Source organism: Lathamus discolor, chromosome 8, assembly GCF_037157495.1.
Source record: "Lathamus discolor isolate bLatDis1 chromosome 8, bLatDis1.hap1, whole genome shotgun sequence".
Classification (NCBI taxonomy): Eukaryota; Metazoa; Chordata; class Aves; order Psittaciformes; family Psittacidae; genus Lathamus; species Lathamus discolor.
In genome coordinates this window covers 20,383,760-20,393,989 of record NC_088891.1, presented here as the reverse complement: position 1 = coordinate 20,393,989, position 10,230 = coordinate 20,383,760, and the positions used below count along the sequence as shown (strand labels likewise).

The 10,230-nt window shown below is 51.3% G+C and overlaps 2 protein-coding genes across 6 annotated transcripts in view; one reads left to right on the top strand and one right to left on the bottom strand.

Moving 5' to 3' along the window:
* Positions 1–139: 139 nt before the first annotated feature.
* On the bottom strand, positions 140–2,130 carry LOC136019136 (actin, cytoplasmic type 5). 2 transcript variants are annotated; one of them, XM_065689014.1, is made up of 2 exons: positions 2,021–2,130; positions 140–1,523 (listed from the first exon to the last, which is right to left on the bottom strand). In XM_065689014.1, exon 2 carries the CDS (start codon positions 1,510–1,512, stop codon positions 382–384), a length of 1,131 nt encoding a protein of 376 aa, XP_065545086.1. In that variant the 5' UTR covers positions 1,513–1,523; positions 2,021–2,130; the 3' UTR covers positions 140–381. The 2 variants fall into 2 exon arrangements, with proteins under 2 accessions (XP_065545086.1, XP_065545088.1); XM_065689016.1 differs by having other exon boundaries at positions 2,039–2,063.
* A 47-nt stretch (positions 2,131–2,177) lies between these two features.
* Positions 2,178–10,230, top strand: part of ARID3B (AT-rich interaction domain 3B) — a 33,353-nt gene continuing 25,300 nt past the window's right edge. For all 4 annotated transcript variants that reach the window (XR_010614750.1, XM_065688993.1, XM_065688992.1 and 1 more), the window contains exons 1-2: positions 2,178–2,399; positions 4,987–5,666. Coding sequence is in view for 3 of the 4 variants with exons in the window: in XM_065688993.1 (XP_065545065.1) it covers positions 5,076–5,666 (591 nt within the window). In the remaining variant the exon portion in view is untranslated. The remainder of the gene's footprint in view (positions 2,400–4,986; positions 5,667–10,230) is intronic.

Below are 10,230 nucleotides of genomic sequence, written 5' to 3'. Positions count from 1 at the left end.
GGTGCCACAACAGGATTTATGCCCCAAACATTTAGGTTTTAAGTACCGCTTTAGGTGCCTTCTGAGTCTGAAACCCTTTCCCCATAATTCTTCACAGCAAGGAGAAGCCCACCCTGAAAGAAACCAACACGGCCTCCTGTGGGTTTTAAAGCCTAAGAAGTTTATTTGTTTTCCTACGCAGGAGTCAGCTGTGACCAAACTAAAGGTGGCAAGTGTAATGTAGTGTCATCCTACCATTGCTACATTGGAAAAGTGAACCACCCTCGGCCTGCTTCCGAGCCACGAGGAGGAGGAACAGCCATGGGAGAGCTACAGCCTAATGGGGGGTTCCATCACTACTTAAACCAAGGATAAGGAACAATTCCAGCCCAGGGCATTCCTCTAGAAGCACTTGCGGTGGACAATGGAGGGACCAGACTCATCATACTCCTGTTTGCTGATCCACATCTGCTGGAAGGTGGAGAGTGAGGCCAGGATGGAGCCCCCGATCCACACCGAGTACTTGCGCTCTGGTGGGGCGATGATCTTGATCTTCATGGTGCTGGGAGCCAGGGCTATGATCTCCTTCTGCATCCTGTCAGCAATGCCAGGGTACATGGTGGTACCCCCGGACAGCACGGTGTTGGCATACAGGTCCTTGCGGATGTCCACATCACACTTCATGATGGAGTTGAAGGTGGTCTCGTGAATGCCGCAGGACTCCATCCCCAGGAAGGAGGGCTGGAATATGGCCTCGGGGCATCGGAAGCGCTCATTCCCAATGGTGATCACCTGCCCATCAGGCAGCTCATAGCTCTTCTCCAGGGAGGAGGAAGAGGCAGCCGTGGCCATCTCCTGCTCAAAGTCCAGAGCAACGTAGCAGAGCTTCTCCTTGATGTCCCGCACGATCTCTCTCTCAGCTGTGGTGGTGAAGCTGTAGCCCCTCTCCGTGAGGATCTTCATGAGGTAGTCAGTGAGGTCGCGGCCAGCCAAGTCCAGACGCAGGATGGCATGAGGCAGTGCATAACCTTCATAGATGGGCACAGTGTGGGTGACACCGTCCCCAGAGTCCATGACAATGCCAGTGGTGCGGCCAGACGCATAGAGGGACAGCACAGCTTGGATGGCTACATACATAGCTGGGGTGTTGAAGGTTTCAAACATGATCTGGGTCATCTTCTCCCGATTGGCCTTGGGGTTCAGGGGGGCCTCAGTGAGCAGGACAGGGTGCTCCTCTGGGGCAACACGCAGCTCATTGTAGAAGGTGTGGTGCCAGATCTTCTCCATGTCATCCCAGTTGGTGACGATGCCATGCTCAATGGGGTACTTCAGGGTGAGGATACCCCTCTTGCTCTGGGCCTCATCGCCTACATAGCTGTCCTTCTGCCCCATGCCCACCATGACACCCTGATGTCGCGGACGCCCCACAATGGAGGGAAACACGGCTCGAGGAGCATCATCCCCTGCAAAGCCTGCCTTGCACATACCGGAGCCATTGTCCACCACGAGGGCAGCTATCTCCTCATCCGCCATGCTTACCGGGCCTGAAGTGAGCAGGAACAGGGAGGTGTCAGCATCCCCCCTCAGAGAGAACACAGCAGGAACATCAGGGAGCCCTGACACTTACCCCCATGCATTACAGGCCTAAAAGGATTTATTACCCTATGGAGCCCCAGCAGCAGGGGTAAGGATTTTCGGGCAAGATGTGGTACTGAGGCATCTCAAAAGCCTGCCCCACAGGGCCTGAGCAGAGAGGAGACACCAGAACACCCATCCGTTCCCCAACCACACACGTATTTACCCCTGCAGCTCACCGGAGAACATGCACGACCCTTCCCCTCCCTCCCCCGGGGCCTAGAGGCCCAGCAGGCCTCAAGGAGGGGAGAGCCCCCAGCAGAGCCCCCACAAACGCCCTCACAGGGAACAAAGCCCAGCCCCGACACAAAGCGCTGCTCCCTCCGCGGGCCGCACCATCGGCGGGGCTCCCCAACCCGACGCCGGGGACCGGCGAGGCTGAACCCGGGGCCGCCTCAGCGCTCACCTGCGCGGCGCCCCTCGCCCTGCACCGGCGCCTCCGCAGTGACTGCCGCACCCGGCTCCGCGCCCGCGCCTTTATCCCTCCGGAACCGGAAGCTGCCGTGCGTTCCTCAATGTAATTGGCTCCCGCATAAAGCGTAACTCCGCCCTCTTTTCCCTCTTCTCTTCACTCGCTTCCGGGTGCGTTCGCTTTCCGGTACTCGTGGGCTGCACCCGGAAGCGGGGCGGGCGCTTCCGTTAGCCGGGCCCCGCCTCCGCCGCCCCGTTTCCGGCGGTGCTGAGGCGGGGCGGCGCGGGGCGGAAGGAGGCAGTGCTGCGGGCGGAGCCGAGCCGAGCCGAGCCGGCCGCGTACGGGCGGCAGCGACCCGGGCCTGCGGCGGGAGGTAACGGACCCGGGGGTGGGGGCTGCAGCGGCGGAGGGACGGGGTGCTGCCGGAGCGGGGGGCGGGATAGGCCTGCACCGGGCCTGGTTCTGAAGCTGGGGGGGGGGGCAGGCCTGCCCCGGAGCTTGGTACCGGAGCGGGGCGGAGCTGGAGCTTACGGGGGAGTGAGTGCTGGGTGCAGCCGCCCTTCCCCGGAGGAGGGAATGGGTAGCTGAGTGGAGGCTGCGGGGCATGGGAGGCCTCCGGTGTTACCGGGGGGCGGGGAGGGTCGTTGTTTACCATCAGCGGAGAGCTCCGCGGGGCTGGGCGCAGGCTGGCCCCGCCGCTCCGCTCAAGCTTTAACTCTTCCAGGTGCTTCCCGGTGGGAAGGGTCTGTTTTCCCGAGCGCTCTCCAAAGCACCCTGGTCATAAACACCCCAAGCCAGTGGCTTTCTAATGAAAACGCTCTCCCGGGGATTAAAACCCGCACAAAGGCTGGTGCGGGGGGACCTGAATGTTAAACTGGATCCTTTCCCTGCCTTGCCTGCGGGAGAGACCCAGACAGTAAGGGATATCCCCGCTGAGGGGCAAAATGGGTGTTAAAACCTGGAGGGGGTTAACGTTACTGGGCCAGTTGCAGTCGTTATCCTCAACTCGGTCCTGGTATCATGACTGAATCACTTGCTGCAAGCACTGCATCTTCCCACTCCTCCTCCTCAAGCTGCCTCTTCCCAATACCACCAGTTCTTGCCGAGGGCATGTTTACTAGAGCCAGAATTCACCTTTTTGGGAGGCTGGGCTCTGGAGAAGCCCCTGTGCATCCACGCATCGTCAGTTGTACCTGCGCTCTGGGAATGCCACGGGTGCTGCATACCAGGGTGGTGCTGCACCTGAGGTGTGTTTGCTCCGCATGGAAACCCACTATCAGCTCCTTTATTATTGTTGCATGTACCTGAGGCGTGTAGTAACACTGCTCGGTATCACCCAGGTGATGCCTCACCCTGCCTCAGGTGCAACAATATGCAGTGAGGTGTGGGCTAGAGGCTCTCTGCCTTGGTTTATGGTTGTGTTGCAACACCTGAACCGGTTCATTGTTGCTTTACTGGAAGAGTGTGTGTGTGGAGCTAGGCCAGATGGTGTATTGTGCCTTCAAAAGGAATCTAAGAGTCTTTTCAGCTGCCAGGTAATGCGTTATTGCACTAATCCACTTTATATTGTTTCATTTGCACACTAAAGCTGTGCTGCTGCTGCTAGATAAAGATGCAAACACACCAGCCAGGCTTTTCACTTCAGTGATGGGCTGGTATTTAGCACAGGGAAAAGTTTGTGGAGGAGAAATGAGTTGGGCATCGGAGCTGGTGGGCACTTTTGTGTGAGAAACTCCATCTGACCACCTCAGAAGACGACTTTGAGTTGCACTGAGGGTGCTGGAAGTTGCCTTTCACTTTTAAAAGCGGTGTCTGGTAGGTTATTTGTTGTTGTAGAGCAGAACTGGGGCTGGTCTGGAAAGGAGTGCTAGCAAAGGAGTCTCTTTTTGAAGTATGTGGCTTGAACTGGGGCTGGTTGTAAACAGGGTGGTGGGAGGTGGCTGGGAGCCTGCGCTTGTTTGGAGTTGGCCTTTCCTTTGTTTCTCTGAGCTGGTTGTATTTTGATATCAGTGAACCTTGAAGTGTAGCAAGTGGGATCCGTTTAAGCATCTTTCTTTGCATGAAAACAACCCTGAGGAGGCCAGTCTTTGTCAGCAGGTCCAGTTTGTGACACAGGGTCCAAAATACACCCGCTGGTTTTAATGCTCGGGGATTAAAGGCGTAGTCGTCCTTCTAGGATTTAGGCTGGCTGCAGGCTGCGGTGGTGCTCTTTGCCCAAGAGCAGGCTCAGCGCGGGCTTGCTGTGGGTCCATATGCAGAGCTGAGAGCGATCCTGCAGCTGGGAAAAGCCAGGGAAGGCCATGGCTGGAGCTTGGGATGCGCTGGCAACTCCGGGAACCAGAGGCAGGAGCTGCTTGGTGCTCAGCAGTCTGATTCAGGCTACAGTGGTGTTTGCTGGACTCTCATCTTGCTTTCCTTGGGGAAAATAATAGCTAAATATAGTTGTGGTTTGGAGATGTTTTTAGCAAGAAAGATGGCTGAAGTATAAAGAATTTGCTCATGTAATGAAAGCATAAAATAATGTAGATCTAATTGGTGGGCAGTAAATCCCTGCCCATTTTCCAGTAGAAACAGGGTCAAGCTCATCACCCAGCTATCTCCTTTTAAGGCAGCATTTTGAGAAGCACCAAACCCTCGATGTTTAACCTAACATTTCAAAAGTCATTATTTAGGAAGCATAGAAGGAAAAAGTGCTGGGACCTTGGACAAAGGCATTTCAGATGCTGTCTTTGGGGTGTACGAAACTGAGGTTATAGCAAATGTGTTCGGCTTGCAAATACAATTAAACAGTCTGAAAATTGAATGCAAGTTTGAGCCTGAGGCTGTTAAACATGAAGCTGATTGTTTCACGGTCTCCTGCACAGGAAAGAGTATTGGCTTTGCACTCTATTTATCCTCTTCCTGGGGAAAAGATGAAAGCATTTTATATTCATACAGACAAATATTTGTCTATCTTTCAGATTCTGCCAATCTCCCAAGGTCGGAGCTTGAACCCTGTGAGATAAAGTCAAAACCAACCCCCTCTTTTCCCAGCCATGCAAACTGCGGGATGAAGCTGGAAGCTGTGGTCGAGCAGCTGCAGAAGCAGCAGCAGAAGCAGCAAACGCCTCTGCAGATGGATTCCAGGGAGAGACAGCAGAGGCAGATGAGGGAAGCCCAGCTGCTCTACACTCAGCAGCTGGCCGTACAGCAGGCTGTCCTAGCAGCCACATCTGGCAGGGCTTCAGGCGGCTCCACTGTTGGTCCCTTGGCCAGAGGCCCACCTGCAGCCGGAGCTACGCGGGCTTTTGATCAGAGCAGCATGAATTCTGAGCCAGAAGAGGAGGAGGAGGATGAAGAGGAGGAGGAGGAAGAAGAGGAAGAGGAGGAGGAAGAAGAAGGGGGTTTAGAAAGCGGCAATCTTGAGGATGGCGCTGATGTGACTGGGAAAGAAACCTGCTCTGCTCTGAAATATTTCCATGCTCCCAAAGTTGCCCATCACAACCAAAGAGTGGCTTCTACCTCGAATCCTCTTCCAGCATCGGGGCTCCAGCGGGGACAGCAGGGCAAGGAAGAACAGGGTAAAGACACTACTAAGCAACCGTATGCCGGTTCCCCGTCTGGACGCCAGAACTGGCGCTTGGACGAGCAGCTCAAACAGGTCAGTGTTAATGTTACTTCCTTCTAAGAAAACCCAGATTCAGCCAGACCAAGAGTTTCTTTAGCCTGGTACCCTGTTATAGGAGCTTTGGAAAGAGTGGGAGAGCAGGGCATGTGCGGAGTAATGCTGCCCTGGTGTGTTCTTCCAGGTTTGTTCTATTATAAAGAGATAGCACAAGAGCTTGATTTGCTTCACAGATACAGATCCCCCACACTCTCAGAACCTTTTTGAGTAGGTAGAGGTTTGATCCTTGGCTTGTTTATTATCTTCTATCTCCCTGCTGTGCTGCCATTCAGAGGGAACAGGCTGGTGCTATATTTATTTTGGGTGCAGACACTTGCCTGCTAATGCCTCGAGTTATTTCACATCTATAACCCCTTTGTGTAAGACCTGGGGGATGCTGTGATGTTGGCTGGATTTCTGGTTTGTGGTGTGGGCAGGTGGGGAAGAGCGTATGTCCTGATCCTTTGGGGAAGCAGAGCCACTCTGTTTCATGTGTGGGAAGGGGAGTGCTAACTTGCTACTGCTTGGTTTTGGCAGGAGGTTAATTCTGTCTCTGAATGAAGAATTACTACTCCTTGTAGGTAAATGCCAGAGGATTAAGGATTCTTTTCTAAGTGGGTATTTCAGTTAATGTAGCACTTGGGTGCTGTTTTGTTCCAGAGCTAACTTGAGCAGGCTGTCAGAGACTTACGCAGCATTTATGTGTATTGAAATTGAGCTAAAGGACTGCATGGTTTAAATAAAGACAAAGTAGGACTGAATTGTTCTTTTCTACAGATGTTAACCTGAGTGTGAAGAGGGTTTGCTTCAGATAGAGTTCTTTGAGCTAAGAAACTGTGGACAAAACCAGAGCTGGTTTTTCTTACCTCCTGCAAACCCTATGGAAGAAAGTGGGAGCTGCTTTGTGCTGGCTGGTGAACATGGGTGTTTGAAGGCTTGCTGTGGGCTCTCTGGCCAGGTTCTCCCCTGGGTTGCATGCACAAGATCATTCATTTCATGCTGTCGCAGGCAGCAGTTTGATGAGGAACTGCTAATGCTCAGCAGCCTTTAGTTTTTCTCCCATTCCATAAGGCTCGTCCCCTGCGAACCAGGACTGCTTTGGTGTTTCTGCACTGCTGCATGGCAGGAACTCCTCTGAGTGATGAGGTGAATGGCATTTGTACTCTTGGTCCTGTAAAGTGTGCTGGTGAAGTAGCCCTGGTGCATGGGATGCAGCAGGCATCCAGCTCCTGCTGTGTTTTCTCTGGGTGTGCTTCTCCAGAGAGGTTGGGTTGAAAGAAGTTGCTCAAGCTGTTATAGGGACATGAGGTGGGTACAACAGGGGATGCTCACTAGAGAAGTTGCTTCTGTATTTACTGGCTTGGAGTAACTTCCTCTTCAAGGTCTCTGGGTGGAGAATTACAGTCAGGGCTCTGGTGTTAGGGGGATCATGTTCAAAATAACCCTGAATAAGCTTAGCATCTTCTCTGGCTGGTTTTATGTCTAGCTCAGCTGGTGCTAACAGGATGTCTTTGTGTTTCTTCCCAATATTTGCTTATCTTGTGAGAGTCCTGGGAATCTTGCTGAATTGATAGGCTTGATTCCTAGGTCATTTGCCCTGTTCTTGGAAGATGACCATTAAGCAAGCCAGATCTGGTCTTAGCTGATTTGGAATAGCAAAAAATATAAGGATAAAAGCACTGGTTTACAGCTGGCATATTGTGCACTAACACTGATCCAGTTACTATGGCTCATTGCAGCAGTAATCAAGTGTTTTGGTAGAAGACTGTACCTTAGTCTGATGTCGGACCAGCTTCTTCTGGAAGCCAGCATGCACAGAACTTCCCTAGGAAGCCAAACTAAAAGCAAATGTGGCATTTGGAGATGGAATACTGGGTTTCCAGTACAGCCCCAGTAAGGCATAGCTTATATTCACAGTGGTACTGGTAAACCCTGTCCTTAAGGTGCTCAAAAGGCCATACTGAAGTGGCCAGTATTAGTGATGCTGATGCAGAATATTCACCTTGGGCAGGGTAAATATTGCAGATGAACTTGTTTGTATTCACCAGTGCAGCCTGCATAGCAGGGAGTAAAAATTTAACTGCAGTGTACCAGTTCTGAGCTGGTAAGGCTTGCTGGAGGTGTAGGAATGAATGTGGTGGGCAGACGAGCTGTTAGCTGGCATGACAGCTTGACATTCTTATTTCAAAGGCTTACTTTAAAGATACTGGGGTTTTTCTTCTGCCTTTGTCTAAAATGGTTGTGCTAGGCTGAAAAAGCCAGGATCAAATGCAGAAGAGCCTGTGTTCTCCAGCTGGTTTTCTAAGTGCTTCCTCATCGTGTCTCTTTTAGCTCTTCTTGAGATGGAGGCTAATAACCAGTTGGGATACACTGCTTCCAGCTAGCTCTGCTCTGGGAGTATTTGTGGTATGCGTAATGGCTCTTGCTTGCAGAAGGAGGGGGGGAAAGTCACTTCTATTTCTTCTTTCAAGTGTAGATTGTGCTTCTGAAAGTGATGCCCTTGGAGAAAAATGTATGTTGGAAGTGTATTTAACGCTGCCTGGAAGGTACATGGCATGAGGATGGCAGAAAGGTGGAATCTACCAGCAAGATGAAGCCCCATTCTGTTCCGTCCTGGATAGCCAAGTAAATAATTGTAGAACAAGGCAGCAGACAAAAGAGCTGGCTCAGCTTATGGCACAGGGGCGGTGGGAATCTTGTCAGCACAAAACAACAAGGGAGTGAGTGCAGTTGCTTGTCAGGGAGTTGCAGGCCCGAAAGAAGAGCTGGGGGCAGGGGGGGGTTGTGCTCAGCTCGCTTGAATCCCCTGCAAATCTGTTCCAAATCCTGGGAAAAGGGTGTTGTGGCTTTGCCTGTCTTTGAAAGAAGCTGAGGCTTTAATTCTGTGGGTGAAAATGATGCTTTTAGCAGCTGGAAGGTGTGGGTCCTCGGCCCATGGCTTCTCACATTGCTTGGGGATGGCTCTGGTTACCAGGGAGAGCCATGCAGGGAAGGCAGGACCTCTGCATTGCTCCTTTCCCACTCCAGGCTGGTGTGCAGCACTACCAGGAGCTGTTTTGCCAGGCTGTTTACTACAGCACACACATTGGTATGTGCATTCCTGGGTGAGATGTAAAAATGAAGCCAAGGTTTTCAGGCATCAGCTGATATTAATGCTGCCTTAAACACAGCAAGGTAAGTCCTTGTGAAGCAGCTGTCTGAGAGTGGTTTCTGGTCTGCTTTTTGGGGATGTTTCATGGTAGATTCTCAGAAATCACCAGTTACTCCTGAAAATCCTGCCCTAAACTTCGACAGAGGTCATGGGGTTTATTAAGATAAGTCAGCTTAAAATAATTACTTTGCTTTTGCTCTAGGGTCTAGGAATGAGCGGCTGAGATTCCAGAACCTTTAAGTATGTGCCTCAAGTGGTGTGTGTATTGCGGTATTGCTCAGGAGATACTCATTAATCCAGTGGGGGTGAAGGTCCCAGGGAGAAAGAAGTTGCATTTCACACAGTGCATTTTTTGCCTCAAAGTTATTTCAGGTGTCCAGGGCCCAATCCATAAGGATTTTTAATTTCTCATGTGGGTCACTCAGTATCTTTGTGATGGTGCGGGTGGAGAATTCTTCATGAAGAGCTCATGTCAGGTAGTTGGTTTCTCTCTTGCTGAAAGCTGTTCTCTGTAAGGACATGAACTTCTCTTGCAGTTCATGGCTTAGGTTTGCTGAAGTCTTCATCCCCGTGACAGCCTGCTTCTGCCTTAGCACCTCGCTCGGTGTTTGCAACTTCAGCGTCAGTGACTGGAGCAACAGTCACCTTTTTGGTTAGGACATCAAGTACGAGAGAGGAGAACCAAGAAAACAGCTTGTGATGATGACTGGAGGCAGCAGCCTACAAACAGCCTGTATTAGACATCAGAGAATTCCCCCAGCTCTTCGTCTCAGGAGGCAATCGCCTAGGCTTCAGCAGGGCTATGTAATATTGCAGTGACTGGGCTAAATCTGGACGCAAAGGAGTAGAGTGAGAAGCTCATTTATATCCTGGGGAAGATAAGGCTTATTTTAGCATCTTTTTTCAGGTGCTAAGTTTAGGGATAGTTTCAGCTTCTCTTGGTGCCAATTTAGAGACGTTCCAGCTGATGCTGGAGACAGGAGGTGGGAAGGTGCTCGCATGTGTTGTCCTTTTACACTGTGTTTCCTCACTTCAGGGTAAATCTGAGACTCTCCTGTGGCAGTGTGAATTTCTCTTCCCACAGCCATTATAGCACTGAAAAAATCTTCTTGTCACTTAGGTTTTAGTTAATTCCTCTGAGTATTTGTGAATAGGAGTCATTCACAAAGAGCCCAACTTTTCCTTAAGGATAAGGAAGCAGAAAACTCTGTTGGTGCCGTGCTCGCTAGGCCTTAATAAATACAGGCAATTAATCTGTTAACTTCAATCCATTCTTTTTCTTTCCTTCCCCATCCTCCCTGCAATTCCTGCCATCACTCCAAGGTTTTCCAAAGCAGGCTTTGAAGCTTGCAGCTATTGAATTGAGCTGTTATTAGTCAGACTGGGAAGGGTTTATTCCAGTTCCAGCAG